We start from the raw sequence: 23,045 nt of genomic DNA, 5'->3' as shown, positions 1-23,045 counted from the left end.
CATTGCCTGGTCTTACTGATCCCAACCTCCCCGTGCTTTTCCTCCATCCCCGGGACAGAACTACAAGATTCTGCACAAGTATGTGGCTTTGTATGCGACTCACCTGATCCGAGAGGGTGGCTATGGCCAGGCACTAGCCCTGTATGTGCAGCACGGAGCCCCTGCTAACCCACAGGTACCAGCCTGCTCTTTGGGGTGAATGTTTCCTCAAGGAAATTGTTACCTTCTTCTCAGAACCACCCATTCCCTCAGGAACGGTCTTCTCGCGTGTGCGCGCACACACGCACACCCGCGCACACACATACACACAGCCTGTTTTCCTTTTTGGCCCCACATGCACTTTCTCTTCTGGCTATCCCTTCTCACTCAGCTCTCCTTTCCCCATTCTCCCTAGAACTTCAACATCTACAAAAGGATCTTCATGGACATGGTGAGCTCACCGGGGACCAACAGCGCTGAGGCCTATCACAACTGGGCTGATCTTCGGGATGTGCTCTTCAACTTGGTGAGGAAGTCGGTTCCACAACAGAGTGAGAAAACTACTCCACCTGTCCCTGTCCTCCTGTCCTCTTTTATAACATATACCTTCACCTTCAGATGGTGTACACCTTTGTCCAGGTGACCATCAGCTGACCACCCCATGGCTCTGGCCCTCCTCTGACCTCCTGACTCAGGCTGTGCTCTTCCTACTCTAGTGTGAAAACGTGGTCAAGTCTAGTGAGGTGAACTCTCCAGCCCATGAGGAGTTTGAGACGATGCTGCTGATTGCTCACTACTATGCCACTCGTTCGGCAGCCCAGAGCGTCAAACAGCTGGTGAGGTGGGGGGAGGGGGGAGCTCTCAGTCTTATAGACACGTCTTCACATGTATGAAGTTGAATGAATTCAAGTTCTGGATTTTCAAGCTTGGTCCACGTCTTACCTACCTTCTCTTGTTTAAAGAAATCTTTTTTTTTTTCTTTTTCTTTTTTTTAGAATTTTATTATTTTTTTTTGTTTTTAGCATTTTTTTTTTTATTATTGAGAAACAGAAAGAGACAGAGCATGAGCAGGGGAGGGGCAAAGAGAGAGGGAGACACAAAATCCAAAGCAGGCTCCAGGCTCTGAGCTGTCAGCACAGAGCCTGATGTGGGGCTCGAACCCATGAGTGGTGAGATCATGACCTGAGTGAAGTAGGATGCTCAACCAACTGAGCCAGCCAGGCGCCCCATAAAGAAGTCTTTAACCCTTGCTAAGATGCTTTTCTTCCTGACTCCTCCCTTGACTTTCTCGGGGCTCTCTGCCCACACAGCTCCACCTTCATTATGCTTAAACATTCAAATCCCACAACTTCTGTATTGATCTCTTACAATATACACATACCTTTGGCTTTCTCTGGATAGTGTACTGTAGATTTATTGTGTGTACCTGAATGATAGAAATCATCTAGGCCTGGTTCTCTTGTGTGTATGAAGAAAAAACAAAAAACTAAGACCCAGAACCACTTGAGATCCAGTGCAATTTAATATGGATTATTGGTTTTCTGGTTCTGCCTTAATTATAAGGTCACTGGCCTGGTAGCTCAGTCACTACCATTCCAGGATCATAATGTTTTGACTTTACTCTATAGGAAACTGTGGCTGCCAGGCTTTCTGTTTCGCTCTTACGCCACACCCAGCTATTACCTGCAGACAAGGCCTTCTATGAAGCTGGCACTGCTGCCAAGGTGAGCTGGGACAAGGAAGGGTGTGGCCGAGGAATTAAGGAAATCAAAAGTCAGAAGGTAGACTACCCGTCTGCTCAGGTAGAGCAGAGTGCGGGGCTGATGTTATGGGGGATATCGTTTTCCTGTGACTTCCTGAACTCCTCCCCCTGCATCCTGGAAAAGCAGCATCTGAGCCCAGCTGCTCGCTCCCACTTGCAACTTTTTTCTGCTGCAGGCAGTTGGCTGGGAGAACATGGCATTCATCTTCCTCAACCGCTTTCTGGATCTGACTGATGTGAGCATAGAGTTGTGCCCAGAGGGTGGGAGGTTTGGCCTGTCACAAGCTGCGTCTATCTCATGGTTGCCCACTCTGCCACAGGCGATCGAAGAAGGGACTCTGGATGCCCTTGACCACTCTGACTTTCAAGATACAGACATTCCCTTTGAAGTGCCACTCCCAGCCAAGCAGCATGTACCGGTAAGGATACAAGATTGGAGAACGGGAGGCCTCACTGGTGTTAGGATGTTGTGAATGGAGGACACGTTACTCTGGCCCTGCTAGTCTTTATAATGACCATCAGTTAGCAACATCTTTGGAAGGGCTTCAGCCCTCACTGTTCCTTTAGTGAAAGTAGTAGCAGAGGAAAAAAACTAAGGTGATGACCACGAACCCCATCCAAGAAGGATCACGTATGGGTTAAAGGTGATGCATGGAACAACAGCTTAGTAAAACTCCCCACTCACCGCCTTCCACTTGCTGCTGTGGAGGCTGGTGCTGAAAAGGCTGCTGCCCCCTGTCCTTCCTAGGAGGCTCAGAGAGAAGAGGTTCGAGACTGGGTACTCACAGTCTCAATGGACCAGCGGCTGGAGCAGGTTCTGCCTCGGGATGAGCGCGGTGCCTATGAGGCTTCCCTGCTGGCGGCGAGCACTGGAGTTCGGGCACTGCCCTGCCTCATTACAGGTACAGCACCCTATAGCACCCAGCGTTCTGTGGTGGGTGGAAAGGAGGGGCAAACAGCAGGTTCAAGACAGTATTCTTCGGGCTCCGTGCTGACAGCTCAGAGTCTGGAGCCTGCTTCAGATTCTGTGTCTCCCTCTCTCTCTCTGCCCCTCCCCTGCTCGTGCTTTGTCTCTCAAAACATAAACATTTAAAAAAATTTTTTTAAGTATTTTACTCTGATTCAGTAAATGTGGCAGAAGAACTTGTTTGTTTGTTTTTTTTGAGAGAGAGTATGAGCAGGGGAGAAGAGCAGAGGGAGAGGGAGAAAGAGAATCTTAAACAGGCTCCATGGTCAGCATGGAGCCTGACACGGGGCTCAACCCATGACCCTGGAATCATGACCTGAACCAAAATCAAGAGTCGGGTGCTCAACCAGTTGAGCTGCTCAGGTGTTCCGAACATTCTACTTCCTGCTCCTAAATTGTTCTTTGTTTTCTCCCTCAAATGCCAGTTCATCTTTTTTTCTTCTCCTACAGGATACCCCATTCTGAGGAACAAAATTGAATTTAAGCGGCCAGGGAAGGCAGCTAACAAGGATAACTGGAATAAGTTCCTTATGGCGATCAAGGTTAGAGAGGGAGACTTGAAGGGTCAGGGCAGGGCTAACAGCACTGAAGGAAAATAGGAAACCACTAGAAGGGTGGATGGGAATGTCAACAGGGCAGGTGCAGGCCCTGAACACTGCTTCCCATACTAAGATAGGGTTGATTTTCTTAATAGAAGGAATGCTTTTCCTTAGCACTAATGAGTTCCTCCTGTTTTTCTGTCCACAGACCTCCCACAGCCCATTGTGCCAGGATGTGCTGAAATTCATTAGTCAGTGGTGTGGAGGGCTACCCAGCACCAGCTTTTCCTTTCAGTAACTGTTAGAACTGGGTTCTCTCCCTCATTAAAGTCTTGTAGATAACAGAGTCCAGGCCACTGTGTTCTTCGATCAAGGTCATCTCCAGTATCAGCCCAGAGACCTTTAACCCCCAAGAGGAATCAAAATCAAGTAGAAGAAAAGAATTATTTTATTATAACTGTTTATGTGATCCTGGGGGTCAGTGGAAAACCTTGTGTACTGAGCCTCTGGATCCACACCTGTTCCACAGAAGGGAGAACCTGGGTCAGAGGGCAAGCAGCCTGGCAAAGAACTTGACCCAGTTCTAAGAGTGGTTCCCTGCCTCTCCCCCTTCCCAGGCCACAGTCCACAGATTACCTGTCCTAGGCCCAGCTTTTGTGTGATGACTGGATTTCTTGATTTTGATCCAGTAGCTGCTCATTTTCCTGTCTTTTACACTTAGGAAGTTCAAACTCTGTCAGTTCCTCCAGCTACAGGGGAGGATGGAATTAGTACTCCTGCCCTGAATTACAGGCAGTCTGTTTTGAATGAGCCCTTCCTGTTCATCTTCTTTACCTGCTCCTGAAGCCCTTCCTTCCTGCAGGGCCCGACCCCACGTAAGGTGAGTGCAGCCACACAGCAGTAACCAGATAGAGCGGCCTCTCCAGCAGACATGACTAAAGAAGGGATCCAGAGAGCCAAGGCTGTGTCCTAAAAGGTGAAGAGGGAGCGTGAGGCACTGAGAGGGAGCAGGGCAGGAGGCAAGTAGGGGTGGTTGAAAAGGCAGGACCAAAGCCCTCTAGACTGCAAAAAAGCCTGCAAAAAAGCACGCACTCACATAGATTCTTGTGGGGTCAAAGGGGCAGTCGGTGCGTCCAGGCCCCTGGTCCATCGGTAGCAAAGGATCCAGCAGTCCTGGATGGCAGTCAGCAATAAGACGGCGGCCACCGTTGGCCACAGTAAGTGACACAGCAAGGAGGACGCCCAGGGAGCAGGCAGCAGATAAGAGCAGGTTCGCCAGAGCTAGCGCCAGGAGAGCCCAGTGCTGGTGGGGGCAGAAGATCAGGGTGAGTAGCTGCGACTCTCCCGCCGCTCAGACACCTCGGTTTCTCTATTTGAGGCTCCTCCTCCCAACTGAAGGTGAAGCTGAGTCGGGGCCAATCATTTCCCTGACTCGAGACCTCATTAAAGCTCCAAAAATCCCCTCACCAGTCCTGGGCGCAGAAGGTTCCTGGATGCCAAGAGGGCCACAAGTCCCACGGAAACACTCTGGAAGACACAATGCCTGAGGCCCGCGCCTCTCTCCGCCCCGCCCCCTCCCTCACGCCCGCGGCCCCGCCCCCCCCGCCGCGCTCACCAGCAGCCCCGAGCCCACGGAGATGACATTGGCCGTGGTGTACTCCGGGGTGACGGCGCCGCGGGGATTGGCCACGTGTCGCAGGACGGTGCCGTGCAGCACGGCCCCCAGGAGCAGGTTCACGTGGCCCACCAGGATCAGCGCGAGGCCCACGCGCATAAGCCGCCGGGGGCCGCGGGCCGCGTCTGCAAAGCACGGGGGAGGGGGCAGGCCTGAGCCGGGAAAGGAACCGGAGGGCCCCTCGTGGCCGCCCCCCCAGGGAACGAGGGGCCGAAGGGTGGGTCGTCGGCAGACGCAGGGCACCGAGACCGGGGCCGGAAGTTACCGAATCTGCAGAGGCGGCAGCACCTCATCCCGGCCCTCCGCGCCCCGCCGCAGGGCAGCTCTACCTGGCCCCGGCCCCTCCCTCGCTCCCCGGCCAGTTCCGCCCGCCTGCCACCTGTAGGCCCAACCCCACGCCCCGGGCGGGGCTCCGAGCTCGCGCCCCCTAGCGGGAAAGGCGCACACACACATGACGCTTGTAGCAAAAAGTAGACTTTTATTACAGCAGCAACTGAGGCGAATCGAATGGCCCCCCAGGGCCACCACTGCAGCACCACCCTTCTCTCCCGCCCCGTCCGCCCCAGCGGGATTGTAGAATTCAGCTCCCCCAGCGCCCGTGGGCCTCCTTCCACACAGGCTGGGCGGGAGCCGGCAGATCAGCTACTAGCCCCCAACTAGAAGGCGGCTGCTGAGAAGGCCCAGGCCCACGTCTGTGCAAAACAAGTAAACAAAGTGCAGAGGGGAGGAAGAGGGGGGAAGAGGGAGGGTGATGCTCAGAACCAGGGAGCCCCAAAGCCCTCCTGAATAATAAAGGAGAGAAGGGGCTTCACAGGGTAATACTGACTGGGGGGAAGGGGCAGGAAGGCTGTTGCACATCTAGCGACGGCCACAGCTCTGATTAGGGGCCTGGCCCGAGTGAGCTCTAAGAGGAGACGGTGACAGCGGCTGAGTTGAGGGTGCTGTTCCTGGCAAAATTGAACTTGTTCAGGGTCTCCTCTAGCAGAGAAGTCAGTCGGCTCTGGTCAGCCTGGGGGAGAAGAGCTCGGTGAGACGGGGCGAGAGGAGAGGAGAGGAGATTGGAGGCAGCCAGGGCGGCCGAAGGCAGAAAGCTCACCTCGCTAATGAAGCCCAGCTGCACCAGCTCCGCTGCCAACTCAGGGATGTTCTCATCTGACAGAGAAACGGGAGAGGGTGAGCACCGTGTGGGAGCAAGGGGCCCAGAGCCCTTCCAACGGGGTTACCCCCGGCTGGGAGAGAGCACCACAAGCAAAGCTGTAGGACCCATGCTCCAGTTTTAGGAGCTGTTTAAGACACCCGTTCCACACATCAAATGTGCTCCTGCCTGGTAACCTTCCCCACCCCTGCGAATGCCTCTCACAGATGAGGCTCAAAGACTCATCCTCTGAGGGAAAGGAGACACTCACTTGGCATCAGGTCACAGCTCAGGTGCCGGTTGAGTTTGTCCTCCAGCTTCAGAAGAAGCGTCAGCTGGAGAACAAGACAGTCAAAATATGAAGAACCTCTTCTCCACCACCTGTCCGCCCAGCCCTCTGCAGCCCTGGCCCTGAGCCTTACATGGTGTTTGACTCCCTCCTCCACTGACTCGATGTTGCACTGCATCAGCACCACCTAGGGAGAGGGCACAGACAGGGTCACTACAGCAGACACCAGTCAATGAAAACCCCCAACAGCTGGAAGGCTTTCCAGTCCACAGGACAAGCTTGCTAGAAAGCAGAAACAGTCTTTTCTCTAAAGGACAAAGCCGTATTTAACATGTCCTCTCTCCCTTCCACCATGACCACAGAGACCTCCACACCCACAAAGCCCCACCTTGCGGGTCTCCACCTCAGCTGGTTCAGGTGTTGGAGTCTTGACAGAGGGGGGCACAACAGGTGATGTCACCTCCTCCTGCTGTGGCTGCTGGGGCCGAGGTAGCCCAAAGGCTGTCAGGGGGTAGATCCCATTCCTGGAGGGAGATCAAGACAGGTCACATGGGCTCTGTGAATGGCTCAGGACACCCACTCAGGCTTCCTCAAGCAAGCCTTTCCTCTCACCTGACATCTTCGAGGAATTTATCCAATTCCAGAGCTGGTGACTGAGAGTACCTGCAGGAGCAAAGAGAGAAAGCAGGTGAAAGGAAGGAAATAAGAAAACAGCAGTTTCAACAATTACCAAAGAATGGACAGTTAACAGAACCCTCAGGGTGGCAGTGACCAATCTGTCCCTTTCAGACCCTCTCGGTTAGTTACTCACAAAGTCTGAACTGGTTCTCTTCCTGGTCCTGCAGGGATTTCAGCCAGTACAGCACTGGTATCCATGTTTTTTGTGATCTCCTCCAGAGCATTCTCTGGGATCATGTCTGGAAGGCATAATGAAATGGGAAGTTATAGAGGGATAGTCAGATTAATGTCAGGGGTCCTGGGAGGGTAAAAAATTCCTTTGGAAAGGGAAGAGAAAAGAGCGTGCTAGTGATAGTTATTAAGGCTCCAGATGGGAAGAAAATTCCTAGCAGGAAAAAAAAAAAAAAAAAAGAAAAGAAAATTCCTAGCAGGGCCAAGGGGACTCACGTTGGTGTCCCACAATGCAGTGGGCAGCAAGGAGTTTGAGTGAGGGCACTTCAAACAGTGCTGGGTGGAACAGAAGTTCTCTGGCTGTTGGTCTGCGAGCAGGCTCAGAATGCAGGCACTTTTGAATGAACTCCTAGAAAAAGGAACAAGGAAGTAGAACAGACATCTGGCAACCAGCCCACTGTGTTCATCTTTATCTCCCTCACTATACTTAGCACAGACTTTGTACATACTAGGTGGTCTGCACAGACTGAGGAAGCAGACTATTAAATGTATCTGAAAGGGCTCTGAAAATTCTAAGGTATTAACATGAAAGCTATTGTTCACTGTCTTTCTGGTTTTAATTATCTTTCTGTTCTCCAACCACAAGCTTCCTCTTTCCCTTACTATTCAAACTTAACGAATTCTTTTTCCTTATTTCCTACTTCTCTATTAGCCCACACACTGCCCACTCACTCCTCTTCAACTCTCACCAAACCTTCTGTTTCCAATCCTATCTGTTGTGACCAATGATACTCACCATCTTTTTACTTCCCAGCCCTACAATTTCCTTTGTCTCCTACAATCACATATTAAATTCATTAGTCACTTATTAAATTCCTTTATTTCCCAGCCCTACAATTTCCTTTGTCCCCTATAATCATCTATTAAGTTCACTGGCTTTCTGCAAGGCTCACCCCACCCCATCCCACCTCCCCTAGGTCCCATGACAATCAACCTGCTTTTCCTACTTAGAAACGTGAAGGCCAGCAAGGTCAGATACCTAAACTGTTACTTGAATGACCCAACCTAATGCTGAACACTAGCGTCAGGACTTCACACTACTCTTCCTGTCACACTGTCTAATGATTTACAAACTATTCCTGTTTGGACCTTCCTGTCCAGCCTTTACTTACTATACCCTATCTACTGATCCATAACCTTATACCCTTTAAATCTTAGCTGTTTTTTTCAGGGCACTTTCCCTACCTAAAACTATATATAAATATAAAATGCAAAATAATGAATTTAGTTCAAACTGATCCGTTTGGGGTTTTTTGTTTTTTGTTTTTTAATTTTTTAATGTTTTTTACAATTTGTTTCTGAGACAGAGAGAGACACACACACACAGCGTGAGCAGGCAAGGGTCAGAGAGAGAGGGAGACAGCGCCCCTGATCAATTTGTTTAAAAATATCAAGATGGTTGTCAGGGCACCTGGGTGGCTCAGTCGGTTAAGCATCCAACTTCGGCGCAGGTCATGATCTCACGGTTCGTGGGTTCGAGCCCCGCGTCAGGCTCTGTGCTGACAGCTAGCTCAGAGCCTGGAGCCTGTTTCAGATTCTGTGTGTCTCTCTCTCTCTGACCCTCCCCTGCTCACGCTGTCTCCCTCCCTCTCTGTCTCTCTCTCAGAAAGAAATAAAACATTAAAATAAGAAAAATTTTTTAAAATATCAAGATGGTTGTCTGAAGAGCATATACCAATTACCTGAGATAACCACTAAGTTAGTTTACTTCTAGGTAGACACACCTAAATTAACATATAACCTTTACCACACAACCTTTACCCCCAGTGCTACCCATCTTAAACCCTAACCTCTGTGTGTATGTACAAAACACAAGGTAGGCACCACCTAGGGAAATGTTCACTGCTTTTGCCTGTCCTTTCTGCTTTCTGTTCTCTTGCTCTTAGAAAAGAGCATATTCTTGGGGCGCCTGGGTGGCTCAGTTGGCTAGGCGTCGGACTTCAGCTCAGGTCATGGTCTCGTGGTTTGTGGGTTCAATCCCCACGTCGGGCTCTCTGCTGACAACTCAGCACCTGGAGCCTGCTTTGGATTCTGTGTCTCCCTCTCTCTCTGCCCCTCCCCTGCTCACGCTCTGTCTCTCTCTCGTTTTCTCTCGAAAAGAAAAAAAAAAAAAAAAAAAAGAAAAGAAAAGAGCTTATGCCCAGTAAATAAAAAGGAAGAAAAACCTAAAGATGTTTCAAAGTCTGTTAAGGAGAGAGTGATCCAGAAGATGTTTACCCTCTGTAATGGGTCTTCTAGAAGCTGGATGGCACTGCTGATAGCTTCTTGTGGCACATATGAGGACTCTCCATTGCCCTGAATTTCCAGCACTGCCATCTGCAGTGAGGGGGAACAGAGAAGACAAGCAGAAACTTGAGAATTTCAGTGCTCCAGAATCACTCCCTCAAGACCTTACTTGTCTTCCCTCCATTTCCCCCTTCTGTCTTCTAATTTGACCCCTTTCCGTCACCACTGCTTGTGGTTTCCTCACCTCCAGTGCACACATGCCAAAGGAGTAGATGTCCACTGCTGTTGTCACATTAGTGACTTCTAGGGGAAACAGAGAAGGTTCTGGTGAATCAGAGGATGGGGGCAGGGGGGTAGCAGAAATACCTTTTAAGAACTTTTTGTATGCCAGCAGAGAAGGACTGGATTATTCAGTTATATTACCTCTGTGCCTGAGGTTATAAGGTGGAAACCTGGAGAACAGGGAGAGGGCAGAGAAACTGAGATGCCTTACCTCCATACTCTGGTGCAAAGAAGTGTAGATTCTTCTGCTCTTCCCGACAAGTCTTCACATGATTGTTGATAGTGTCAGGAGCCACTGGGAGTAGGGGAGATACCCACAATCTGACCACCATCAACAAAGCATAGTCTCACTCCAGAGAGAGGTCCCCAAAAGCCAAATTCTCTCCTGAAGTCTCTAACCCTCAAGGCGCAAATACGTCCCTTTCCCATCATGAACCACAGACTAAACATGAATACCACCTACTTCCCTTTTCTCAGGTCTACCGCTTCTCGTTTACAGTCCCTAATTCTGAACCAACAAACACTCCACACTAAACTAACAAGTATACAGGGGGAGCTGGTGAAGGAGCGACGAAGGCTAAAGTAAAACTTTTGCTTGTGACCTGTTCACCTTTCCCAAAGCTCAGGAATATCTAATCCCTGAACACATGAAAATGGTTGGTCTAGTTCTTTCAGCCACCCTGCAAATAGCATAAAACCCAGGCAGTCCTTCCTAATCTGGAACAATTAAAGATCTCGGAACTTGGATAAAGAAGAAGAAGAAGAATTAACATACAACCAACTAAACAACCTCCCTCTTACCCACCTTTGCTGACTGAAACTCAAACACAGCTCATAGTTGAACCAATACCCTTGAATCGGTCTCACTTTTAATCCACCAAAATTTGGACTCCTGCTCTACTCCCTTATACCTCAACAGTGCTGTCACAGGGCTGAACGAGGAACCAGAGCCGGACCCAGTTTGGACTCACTCAGATCATAAACAATGACTACAAATCACAGAGAGTCTGGGAGCACAGTATGATTCAGGGAACCAGCCTGATGATGAAGGGGAAAAAGAATCCAGGACATAAGCGGCCAGCCAGGCAGAATCCACAGGTTACAAGCAAGTTACGGAAGGGCAAGCAGGTGGAGGGCTGGTAGGGAGAAGCCAAGCAGGCATCAGTAGGCAGGGGAGGTAGGCAACAGGGCTTGCTCCCACGACTGCATGCACTGGGCAGCCGCAAAGGGAAGCAGAGGGAGCACAAACAGAGCCCCAAGTGGGGCAACAGGGAGCTCTCACCATTAGCAAAAATCCTATGAAAGACTGTTGGGAACAGAGCAGCCCGTAAGCGGGAGGGAGGAAAACAGAGAAAAGTTGTGAGCGATGGAGCAGCCAAGCCCCAGACAAATGGACACACAAACCGCACACAGACACGGCACACAGAAATGTTATACACTGCACACAGATACACGGCAAATGGAAGCACTCACAGCAGGCACAGCCTGGAACCTCCTTTGGTAGGGTCTGGCCCCAGGGCTCAAGTCAGATCTTAGACCCATCTCTTGCCGTTTCCCAACCTCCTATCAAGATCTCTGAATTAACCCACTTCCCTCCAAAAAGGTGTAAGATTAGACCCTGCCCCCTCACTGACTGGCCTCTCCCTGGGAATTACCCCTAGCAAAGTCCTAACTCTTACCACCAGCCCACACCTCAGAATTTTGCCCTATTCTCCCCACTCCTTTCATCTTACCCCCATGGTTCCCAAATTCCCGAGGCTCCCCTGCCCAGAACCTCTCCCTCCCCTCACCAGAGCCAATCTTGATGAGTCCGTTGTGCTGGATGAAGATGGTGTCACAGGTCAGGTTCCCATGGATGATGGGGGGGTCACAGGAGTGCAGGTAGCTGTGGGGGCACTGGGCTGTTAGAGGGGCCACTGGGAAATTAAGGGCAGGGGGAACCCAAGGGTTAAAAGGAGCAAGGGCCTGGTCTCCTGCTGGTCACCACAAAGATAATCCCCACACTCTGAATCTCCATTATGCCTGATGAGTTAAATAGCTGGATAAGCACTGGGAGAAAGAGGTGGGAGATATATCGTGGTTAGGGCATTAGAACAGACCCTTTAAAAGACCAAAGGGGCCTAATCTTGAAAGTACAGGACCCAAAAAAGCGGGCAGAGGCAGAAAAGAACAGCAGAGTAGTGTCCTAAAATCTGAAATAGGGGGAAAACACACCAGATCCTACTTACCTAAGGGCAGAGAGGATCTGAGTGCACCAGCGCTTCCAAGCCTGGAACAGTTTGATCAAAGGGTCAGCAGTAATCCCCTCTCTCAACCTTCCAAGCAGTTCCCCTGATTAGGTTCATAATTAATATAATCTTTTGAAAAGCCCCCAAATCAGCCTAAAGCTTTGTCTGCTCTCCCTCCATACCTTTTCATTCATAGTCTTGTGGTTCTTTTTGGTCTTCTTCAGAAATTGCTTAAGACTCCCAGATGACATATATTCTGTGATAAAAATGACCTGGGGAGGCAAAGCACTCAAATAAGACCTTACAGTAGAAATGGTCCCCTATGCGGTGACAGAGACACCACATATATATTCGATTTGGAAACGTGGGGGTGGTGACTACTGTTTCCAGTTTTCCTCCTATTGTTGTTAGCACCACTTCCTTGGGTTTAACAAGACAAAGAAAACTACTGAACAGTAAGATCTATGGGAAGGAAATAAAAGTTCACTCGTTTCTGCCCCATCTATAACAAGACAAAAGGCATACGTTGTAGGCAAAGCCATACTCTCATCTGCCCAACAGCTAATTCCACTTTCATTTCAAAACTACCTTGTTTTCATTTCTAAATGTAAGAAGAACAATAAATGTAGCTAGGCTCTTTGCAGGGAGCTCAAGAAAAAGTTCTTACCCTGGCCTTGTTCTCTTTAATGTCAGCCCAATACTTGTGAAACTTAACAATGTTGAGATGTTCCAACTGAATCAGATTATCAAACACAGCACGGACCTTTTCCTGAAAGCAGGGGAGACAGTGGAATAACAGAGTTCAGAAATCACTGTAATCCTGAGAAGCCATTCCTCATCCCTCCCCAGAAATGATGTAACCCCAATAACTCTCCTCAGCAGCTTCCCGACACCAATCCCGCTTTAACACGTGCATGGTCACATCCTAGAGGCTACATCCTTTCAGCACTACCTACCTCCTGCAGCTTGTAGTTCTTGCGCTCAGAAAACTGGACCTCGTTCCACACAACCTCTACACCCTCCTCTGTATCCATGGCCAGGTATGCACTGTCAATACCTGGTACGTTCCGTTGATTCACCTGAGAATTCAAATGAAAAGGAATCATCAGAGTTTCCTTATAAGCCCTCCATTTTAATACTCCACACATCTGTTAAGAGTTTGGTCTGGCCCTCTGGGACTTTCCCCTTCCACTTCTCACCTCTCAGAATTCACTCTCCCAAGAGTGACACTACCACCACCTTACCTCTTCTCGCCTCTTCTGCCAGCGTCCACATGGTGACTCTTCCAAGATCTCAGACTCATCTTCACTTTCTTCTTCTTCCTCTGGAGAAGCAGCTGAGGTCGTGGAGGTCACAGGAGGTGACACTGACGTCAGGCCAGGAGCTGAGGATGAGGATTCTACCTTGGGGTCTGAGCCACTGCTGACTACTGTCTGGGACTCCCCTTCCGACATGCTGGAACGAACACTCAGGCCTACATTGGTTGGGGCAAAGATGGAGGGAGAAGGTAGAGTGGGTCAGGATAGATCTATAAAGATTTCATCCTAATAACCTCATCTGGGGATAAAAAGAAAATAAAGCAGGTTTCCTTTAAATCCCAAATCAAATTAATCCTTTCTGAAAAATAAAACATTAACTACTCTCTTAGTCTAGAGAAATTATCTTTTTTTTAAATATTTTCTTTTTTATTTATTTTTTTTTTAAATGTTTTATTTATTTCTAGGAGAGAGAGAGACAGCGTGAGCAGGGGAGGGTCAGAGAGAGAGGGAGTTACAGACTCTGAAACAGACTCCAGGCTCCGAGCTGGCAGTCAGCACAGAGCCCGACGCGGGGCTCGAACCCACGAACCGTGAGATCATGACCTAAGCGAAAGTCGGACGCTTAACCGACTAAGCCACCCAGGCGCCCCTAAATATTTTCTTTTTTAAAGCTTAGTTATTTGAGAAAGAGAGAGTGTCCCAAGCAGGCTCTACACTGTCAGCTTGCATCCTGACATGGGGCTTGAACTCACAAACCGTGAGATCATGACCTGAGCCAAAATCAAGAGTTGGATGCTTACCCAACAAGAGCCACCCAGGCGCCCTAGAGAAGGGAAGCTATCTTGGTTGAAGATGACCCACCCAAGAATGGCAAGCCTAAGATTTATGACAATGAAACCCTCCTCCTTGGTAAGGTCCAAATGAATAGCAAAATCAGGGACACCATTCCTTCTTAGCAATATTCACCCAGTAGCCTTCCCTTTGAATCCTTATCTGCCCCTATTTCCACTGTGTTCAAGAACTAGCTACATGGGCCCTGTTCAGAACAGATGACTCCAGACCCCAAAATGTTCTACTGATTTAGCCCTAAGGCTTGACCTGCAGCACTCTGAGCCAATTTATCTAGCTGAAACTCTCAGCTGATTTATACCACTAGAACTAATTCTGGTATTCACTATCTAGCTCTTCTATACACAGATCAAGTCTGCCAGTCCATGCTGAGGCTACCCTTGGGCCAGGTGACTGACAGTGGTTAGTGACTTCATTCCTGATGACTTCACCTTCTCTGTGATGGGAGTGTGCAAATGGGTATTGGTTAGCAACATTTTTTTTCATTCACTCATTCAACAAATGTTTATTAAGCACTTATGGAGGCCACGTACTGAGCTAGGTACTTGAGACACAATAGTGAATAAAATAAATAAGTGCCCACATTCATGGAGCCACAAATTAAAAAAAAGGTCTAGGACTTTAAGCTTCCAGCTTTCATTTCATTCACATGGCTCAAAGGCTCCACCCTCTCAGATACTAGATCTGATGGAGACTTTCTCTCAAGTACAAATAACTCAAGATACAGCCGTTACGGAAAAAAGTACTATACAGTATAACATTTTTTTCAAAGCACACGACTATTGGAAGAAAAAATTCTCAAAAGCTAAATGTCACTAACATGTCCAGTCAGTGACAACCGCCACTGAATGTTAAGCCATATGTCTAGAAACAAAGGCTGTGAAGGCGTTAAAACCTGTATGCTGGGCTCAAGGGGGTGCTCCAGGATACAAGTGACATCCTGGAAAGTACATCTGCTCCTCTAAGTCAGTTGAGAATACAGGAGCCTTTGATCAACACTTCTCTTTTGAAAAGCCCTTATTTTAGAACTCCTGGATACCCACTTCTGCCCATCTCTGCCCGAATCAGGAGATTCTTATTAGATGACATTCTAGTAAATACCAGAGGACAACAAAGCACTACGGAAAAATCTGGCAAGATATTCTTTCCTGTTAGTTTTTTTTAATGTCTATTTATTTTGAGGGAGAAAGAGATAGCACAAGCAGGGGAAGGGCAGAGAGAGGGAGAGAGAGAATCCCAAGCAGGCTCCACATTGTCAGCACGGAGTCCAAGTCAGGGCTCAAGCCCACGAACCGTGAGATCATGCATAACCTCAGCCAAAATCAAGACTCAGACACTTAACCAACTGAACCACTCAGGTACTCCTTTCCCTGTTATTTTCTAGGTCCTGCCTATCATAGATTTTATTCAACCAGCCAAGAAAGCTACTATCTGTAAGTCTTAGTAATCTAAGAAAAACAAGTTAGAGATCATTTCCCTTTTTGTTCCCCTGAAAAGTAGCTAAGAAAATGGTAACAAAGTTCATATGGATAACTCTCTAGCGCAGCTATATTTCTAGAATGCATCTTGAATCTGAACAGCTAAGTATAATTTCCAGCTAGATTATAATAGGAAATAAAACCTGTAGAGCCAATGGGCTCTAAGGAAATTTCTAGACCCAGGGCACAGAGAGTAGAACACCACCAGAAAAGCCAAACCTTTACCAGTCATAGGCATGTCCCTGGAATGTGCTGGTCTTCTCCCTCCCCAATCTTTCCCCAGCAGGCAAAATGAAGATAATGCCCAAGATCTCCCAATCACTTCCCTTACTGATGAAGAATCTTTGAAACGCTGCAAGTTTTGTCTCAGAGTCGTTCAGAGGTTTAAGAGATCACATATGGAAAAAGGCCATTTACTGCCCCTAAAAGAGAATCTCCTCGCCACCTCCAGCCACCCCGAGAAGTATACTGTGTTCGCTTCAGAGTAACTTGGGTAGATCGTCGCGCAAAGTTTTTCTCGGAGACTTTCATTTATTGGACTGCAGCCCCTCTGCATTTCAACTTCCTCAGCAGCAGCTCTCGGGCCACAGGCCTCTGGGCTGCCCACACCCGGATCAGACCAGAGGGCCTCTGGGACCTACAGGACGGTCTGGTCAGACGTCAAGAAGCGCAGGGGATGGCTTCACGCTCCAACAGGTCGCCCAGCCAGCCGTCTGCAAGGGAGCAGGGGCAGTCCCGCAAGCCCGGGAGCCAGCGGCGGCCACCTCATCAAAGGCCAGCCCCGCGGCGCCGTCAGGGGCGCAGGCCACGCCCCCGCGCAGTCGGCGCGTCGGCCTCCGCCAGCAGGCGCGGCCCCGACGCTGCGCTTCCGCAGGCCGCGGGGCCCGCCACCGCCGCCCCCGCCCCCGCCCCCGCCGCCGGCCCCGCCTCTCGTCAGCCCCAGTTAGACACGAACGCCAGGGCCTCGCGCCCCGCGCCGGCAGAATTCCGGGTCGCCGCCACTCAGGGCAGGCTGGGAGGGCCGAGCGGGGACCGTGGGGCCGAGGCGGTCCCTCGGCTCCGGCGGACCGGGCCTGGGCCGCCGACCGAGCAGGGCCGTCCCCAGACACACGCCTGCCGGGGTCCCAGCGCCCTGGGCCGCGGAGGCCGACCCTTCCGCCGTCTCGTCGAACCCCTCCCTCCCGCTCACTCCCCTCGGTGCTCACCTCCCGACTCCGCTCCCCGCAGCCTGCGCTTCAGCTCCAGCTCGGGTTCGGGGCCGCGGACCAGAGAGACTCCCTCACAGCTGCGCTCCGCAGCGCAACCGAACTGTGGGCCCCGCCCTCGCGGCGTCCAGACCAACAGATGGGCGGTGCCGCACTGCCGTTGGGTTTCCATTGGATGAGGTTGTCACGATGGGCGGTGCCCTGGGAAGACGGTCGCTCGCAGGCAGTCTTGGACACGGTCTCCTCTTCTTGAGCCTGTCCGGCGGAGACCTCTTGGAGGCTTTGGGTGTTCTGTCTCAACTGGGGCTGGTCTCTGTGTCCACCCCTCGTCCAGTCCAGGTGCCTCCGATGATTCTGCTAGGCGAAAGGCCGGCCTTCCCTCTCTTCTTGAAGGCGCCATGACAGTTCTAGTCCGACTAAGAGACAAAAGGAGCGAGAGACGTAGTCTCAATCTGAGAGGAGCGCCCACCCACTTTCATTATGTGGGGGTGAGACTGCGCAGGACACCAGTTCTTCAAAAACTGTAAAAAATTCCCTGAACACATTCTAAAAATGAATAGTTAACGCTTCGTGATTGCATAGCACAGATATTTGCCCAAACTTTGCAAGAGATTTTCACAGATAACTCATTTGATCCTAAGAAATTGAAATTACCATTCAACGCTAGTTGACAAATGCAAAAAACTGAAACAGAGGCATTAAACTATTCACCAAAAGTTGATGGGGGCCAGATGTAGCATCCAAACAGTAAGATTTGTCAAAGACTTCCTTGAAAAGATGTTTGGAAAGAATTTGGGTTGACTTCAAGGAAGTGGAAAGAAAAGAGGATAGATTCTGGGTGAACCCATTGATCTTCGAAAACTAAACGCTGGCTCTGAGCGGTAAGAAGTTAACTCTGCCATTATACGTACAACACGAAGTGAGGAAGATGAATTAATCATCAGAACTTGGGAATGTCATAATTGGGAAATTTCACTGCCCTTAAGTGGAATCTCTAATCTTAATACAAAGAAGAATACTGTGGCAAAAGCCCTCATTTTTCATCTCTTCGCCTCAAAATACTATTTTTTAACATGTATTTATTTTGGGGAGAGAGAGAGAGCATGAGCGGGCTCCAGGCTCTAAGCTGTCAGCACAGAGCCTGTTGTGGGGCTCTAACTCACAAACTGAGATTATGACCTGAGCTGAAGTCAGCGCCTTTAACGCCTTAACAGACTGAGCCACCCAGGCGCCCCTCAAGATAACTTATTTTTAAAACCAATCCTTCATCCTTTTTGTTTCTTTTACCTTTGAGATGGCTCACACACTCTCAGAAATCTGATGCAAGTTATGGCTCTTGTTTTGGATATTTAAAACATGCATTTGTCCACCAAATTTAGCATATAATTTCAGAAGAATTGAGGTTAAAACGTTTTGTTCTAATCTTCAAAGGAAAGATGTACCTCCTACTGTCCAGGTTAACCTTTCCTCCTTGTGGGCTCCAAAGCAATTGGAGCACCTGCTCCACTATAAACATTCATTAAATATCAATTGATATTATATTATAGTTTACCATTCTCTTCTGTCTGATCCTTATCATTATCAACCTTTCCTTTTCAACTAGCTCTTTCTTTCAAATATGCATAGAGAACCCGTTGGCATCCTCCAGCTCTCATTTTATTTTCAACTTTTCATGGTGGAAATGCTGAAATGCATTTTGCAACCTCATTTATTATGTTTTCTGCTTTTAAAAAAATAAATGCATACCTATTGTAAAATGTCAAAGCATTTCAAAAATAGTTAACATCATAACAATATCTAAAAGCTTCTATATGCTATAGTCCACTGTTTTAATTGCTATAGGCATATTAACTCATTTAGTCCTCAAGAATCCTATGAAATATTGTGAATTAACAATGGCTATAGAATTTTAAAATCTCTCATAATCTTCACTGAAATAAGAATTTGATGTATATTTCTCCATTTTTTCTATGCATATATTAATATGTGTGTATATAATTTAAAATGAAAGCAAGCCAATACTACTGTTACTTTTTTCCATAGCTCATACAGCACTATTGTAATTTTATAACCACCGTAGAGTATTCCATTATCCAACATTTAATTAATAACTACCAGGAGACATCAGGATTATTTCCAACATTATTATAAACAAAGCTATAAAAAAATCCTGTTGCACGCATCTTTAGCTATTTGTGAAAAATATTTTTATATACTCTTAAAAGTGGAATTGATAAGTCAAGGGCTAAGGCCATTTTAACTTGAATAGATATTGCCAAGTTACTCTTCAAAAATATATCAAATAATACCATCAAGAGTATGTTAGGATTGGGGTGCCTGAGTGGCTCAGTCGGTTAAGCGTCCAGCTTCGGTTCAGGTCGTGATCTCGTGGTTCATGAGTCTGAGCCGCACATTGGGCTCTGAGCCTGGAGTCTCCTCTGAATTCTGTGTCTCCTTTTCTCTCTGCTCCTCCCTCACTCATGCTCTGTCTCTCTCTCAAAACTAAAGATACAAACATTAAAAAAAATTATGTTAGGGTTAAAAGAAAAGATATGTTAGGGTTCCTGCTTCCCAACATCCTTACTAACATTGGATATTACCAATCTTTTCAACATTGGTGATACGTTGAGAAAAAAAAGAGATATTTTAACTTGCATACATTTAGTTAGGAGTAAAGTTAAACAAGACTTTTTAAGAGCAGTTTTAGGTTTACAACAAAATTTAGAAAAAGGTACAGAGATTTCCCATATATTTAATGCACCCCATATGCATAGCCTCTCCCCCATTATCAACATCACTCACCAGAATTGTATACATTTTATTATGGATAAGTGTAGAGTGACCTATCATAATCACCCAAAATCCAGAGTTTACCTTAAGGGTTCACTCTTGGTATATTACACTCTATAGGTTTGGATAGTCATATAATGGCATATATTCATCATTATAGCATACAGAGCATTCCCTAAAAATCTCTGTTCTCTGCCTTCCTATCTCAAGCAACAACTAATATTGTCTCCATAATTTTGCATTTTCCAGAATGTCATGTAGTTGGAATCCTATAGTATGCAGCCTTTTTAGTTTGGCTACTTTCACTTAATAGATAACATGCATTTAAGGACCCTCCATGTGTTTTCATGACCTGATAGCTCATTTCTTTTTAGTACTGAACAATATGCCATGGTCTAGATGTACCACAGTTCATTTTATGTGTTCACCTACCAAAGGACATCTTGGTTGCTTCTAACTTTTGGCAATTATGAATAAAGCTCCCATAAATATCTGTGTGCAGATTTTTGTGTGGATATAAGTTTTCAACTCCTTTGGGTAAATACTAAGGAGTGAGATTTCTGGATTTTTAAGATTATGGTCAGTTTTATAAGGAACTACCAGGCTGGGGGCTCCTGGGTGGCTCTGTTGGTTAAGCGTCCAACTTCATCCAACTTTGGCTCAGGTTTTGGCTCAGACCATGATCTCACAGTTCATGGGATGTAGCCCTGGGTTGGGCTGTGCGTGGACAGTGCAGAGCCTGCTTGGGATTCTCTGTCTCTCTCTCTCTCTCTCTCTGCGGATTCTCTGTCTCCCTCTCTCTCTCTCTGCTTTTCCCCTGCTTGCTCGCTCGCTCGCTCGCTCTCTGCCTCTCAAAAGAAGTAAATAAACACTAAAAAACAAACAAAAAACCTACCAGGCTGTCTTACAAATTGGTTGTACTGTGTTGCATTCCTACCACCAATGTATGAGAGTTCATGTTTGCTCCACATCCTCCCAGTAGTTGGTGGTGTTAGTATTCTTGATTTTGTCCATCCTAATAGATGTTATGATGTCTCATTTAAAAAATTTTCATTTCCATAATGATAAATGATGTGTAGCATCTTTTCATCTGTTTATTTGCCACCTGTATATGTTCTTTGGTGAGATGTCTGTTAAGGTCTTTGGCCCATTTTTTAGTAGAGCTGTTTTCTTATTGTTGAGTTTTAAGTGTTTTTTGAATATTTTGGATAACAGTCATTTATCATGCATCCTTTGCAAATATTTTCCCCCAGTTTATGGATTATCTTCTAATTCTCTTGACATTGTCTTTAGCAGAGCAGAAGTTTTTAATTTTATTGAAGTCCACTTTATCAATTCATTCCTTCATGGATTGTGTCTTTGGTGTTTTATCCAAAAAGGCATCAGGGGTGCCTGGGTGGCTCAGTCAGGTAAGCGTCCGACTTTGGCTCAGGTCGTGTGATCTCATGATTCATGGGTTAGAGCTCCGCGTTGGGCTCTGTGCTGACACTCAGAACCTGGAGCCTGCTTCAGATCCTGTGTCTCCCTCTATCTCTGCCCTGCCCCAGCTCATGTTCTGTCTCTAGCTCTCTCTCTCTCAAAAATAAACATAAAAAGGGGGGAGGGGAAAGGGGAGTGATGGGCATGGAGGAGGGCACTTGTGGGGATGAGCACTGGGTGTTATATGGAAACCAACTTGACAATAAACTACTAAAAAATGAAATAAACCCTTAGCAACAACAAAAATTTTTTTTTTCAATTAAAGTTAAAAAAACAATATTTAACAAAGAAAAAATTTATTAAATAATCATAGAATAAAGAAAGGCACTGCCTTGAGATTACCCACATCTATCTAATTCTAAACTTGCTAAGTGACTTCATTTTCCAAGTGGACTACAGCTTGCATTTTGACATGCTGGTTGCACAACTCTATACATCTACTAAAAATCTTTGAACTCACGGTATGTGAATCTTACGGTGTAAAAATCATACCTCAATAAAACTGTCTAGAGCCTTTCAATATCTTGGTTTCCATAGATCAGGGCAATTGAAAAATCCATTGGATTTCTGCTCTGAGCTTTTCTTCTTCAATGTGAGACTCACTGGTCATGCCTTCAATCTGCTCATTCCTCTAGGTACATGATGTAGATCCTTTCTTCCAGGCTTGGCATTTACATTTCTTTAGGACCTTAAATTAAGAGAAGCCTAGGTTTCTTGATAATTGTGAATTGTCTGAGGTACTTTAAAACATACACATTCCCAGGACCTTCCTTCAATCAACTGGATCCAAATTTGGGGGAGGGGAGGATTTGGGTATCTTTATGTCTAGGAATCTTCCCAGGTGATTCTGATGCAAGAAGCCTGACCTGTCATTAGGCTGAAGGGTAAAAACCGTCACCATAACTCACACCTTATTCCTGTCTAGGAATGATTCCTTGGGTCATTGCCTCATAACTTAGGCCTCTGAGCTTCACTGTTTAATTAAATAGAATATTATTTAACTCTACCTCTACATCATGTCATAAGAAATTGAATCAACTTCTAAGATAAAGATAATGGATAAGTAGGGGCACTGGGGAATAAAAAAAAAAAACAGACATCCCATGTAAATTAACAATTTACCTGAGATTATTTGATTTCCACAATAGTTTATAATTATGCTCGAATCAAATTCATCTATAATATATTTTGCTCTATGTTTTACTGACATAAAGGTAATTATATGCCTTCTCTCCCAGGAATGTTGTGAGTTTAAAATAATTATCAAGGGGCACCTGGGTAGCTCAGGCGTTAGACTCTTGATTTTGGCTCAGGTCATGATTTCATGGTTCCTGAGTTCGAGCCCCATATTGGACTCTGACTGCTAGGGATTCTTTCTCTTTCTCTCTGCCTCTCCCACTCACTCTTTCAAGATAAATCAACTTTGAAAATAAAATAATTATCAGATCATTCCATAGCTTTTCCTGGGCTAAAGCCCTAATGTAATCTTTTCTGTTTTGTTTTGTTTTACCTTTGCTGTAGTAATAAAGACACCTTTCCTAAATAACTTGTTTCCTGATAAAATATAGATACAAACTATAAGGAAAGGACTTTGGACATCCCTCTTAGCACTGGTAGTTTAAGATTCCATTATTTTACAGCTTATAGTTGTACTGCCAGGCTTGAATCAGAGAGTAAAATTCAATTTAATTAAACAAATATTTATTTAGTGCTGACTACATGTCAGGCACCATGCTAGGCAGTAGGGTAACAGATGAATAAGACAAGTTCCAGTCTTCAAAGAGCTCTTATTTATTTGGAAAGATAGCTGTATAAACAAAATGTTACAACACTTAACAAGAGCAACAACGGAAATATGTATAGAGTTCCATATAGAAAAGGACATGATTGACTTCATGGAAGAAAGATACCTGGGAAGATGTGGAGGGCTGAGTAATGGCCCCAAAGGTATCCACATCCTAATCCCTGGAATTTTCTACTGTTCCCTCATATAA

The 23,045-nt window shown here is 46.9% G+C and overlaps 3 protein-coding genes across 4 annotated transcripts in view; 1 reads left to right on the top strand and 2 right to left on the bottom strand.

Moving 5' to 3' along the window:
- IFT172 (intraflagellar transport 172) overlaps positions 1-3,593 on the top strand; it is a 33,372-nt gene extending 29,779 nt beyond the window's left edge. The window contains exons 40-48 of the mRNA XM_039238491.1: positions 59-175; positions 395-505; positions 696-815; positions 1,608-1,703; positions 1,918-1,977; positions 2,062-2,160; positions 2,490-2,643; positions 3,159-3,250; positions 3,456-3,593. Coding sequence (XP_039094422.1) covers positions 59-175; positions 395-505; positions 696-815; positions 1,608-1,703; positions 1,918-1,977; positions 2,062-2,160; positions 2,490-2,643; positions 3,159-3,250; positions 3,456-3,545 — 939 coding nt within the window. The 3' untranslated portion in view covers positions 3,546-3,593. The remainder of the gene's footprint in view (positions 1-58; positions 176-394; positions 506-695; positions 816-1,607; positions 1,704-1,917; positions 1,978-2,061; positions 2,161-2,489; positions 2,644-3,158; positions 3,251-3,455) is intronic.
- An 84-nt stretch (positions 3,594-3,677) lies between these two features.
- Positions 3,678-5,298, bottom strand: KRTCAP3 (keratinocyte associated protein 3). The gene is made up of 7 exons (XM_039238494.1): positions 5,188-5,298; positions 4,863-5,047; positions 4,715-4,774; positions 4,344-4,550; positions 4,082-4,216; positions 3,884-3,996; positions 3,678-3,765 (listed from the first exon to the last, which is right to left on the bottom strand). The coding sequence occupies exons 1-6, from the start codon at positions 5,213-5,215 to the stop codon at positions 3,889-3,891; spliced, it is 723 nt and encodes a 240-aa protein (XP_039094425.1). The 5' UTR covers positions 5,216-5,298; the 3' UTR covers positions 3,678-3,765; positions 3,884-3,888.
- Positions 5,299-5,466: 168 nt separating this feature from the next.
- On the bottom strand, positions 5,467-17,147 carry NRBP1 (nuclear receptor binding protein 1). Of its 2 annotated transcripts, none has more exons than XM_039238492.1 (18): positions 16,783-17,147; positions 13,236-13,465; positions 12,948-13,070; positions 12,659-12,760; positions 12,174-12,263; positions 11,992-12,032; positions 11,554-11,648; positions 9,975-10,058; positions 9,726-9,784; positions 9,473-9,571; positions 7,472-7,604; positions 7,158-7,263; positions 6,959-7,009; positions 6,735-6,870; positions 6,480-6,533; positions 6,329-6,392; positions 6,019-6,074; positions 5,467-5,931 (listed from the first exon to the last, which is right to left on the bottom strand). In XM_039238492.1, the coding sequence occupies exons 1-18, from the start codon at positions 16,952-16,954 to the stop codon at positions 5,827-5,829; spliced, it is 1,800 nt and encodes a 599-aa protein (XP_039094423.1). In that variant the 5' UTR covers positions 16,955-17,147; the 3' UTR covers positions 5,467-5,826. The 2 variants fall into 2 exon arrangements, with proteins under 2 accessions (XP_039094423.1, XP_039094424.1); XM_039238493.1 differs by lacking the exon at positions 16,783-17,147 and adding an exon at positions 16,219-16,299.
- Between the last annotated feature and the right edge of the window lie 5,898 nt (positions 17,148-23,045).

Source organism: Hyaena hyaena, unplaced genomic scaffold, assembly GCF_003009895.1.
Source record: "Hyaena hyaena isolate Hyena2069 unplaced genomic scaffold, ASM300989v1 scaffold_140, whole genome shotgun sequence".
Taxonomy (NCBI): domain Eukaryota; kingdom Metazoa; phylum Chordata; class Mammalia; order Carnivora; family Hyaenidae; genus Hyaena; species Hyaena hyaena.
The sequence above is the reverse complement of the archived record's forward strand: the minus strand, read 5'-3'. Positions and strand labels throughout refer to the sequence as shown.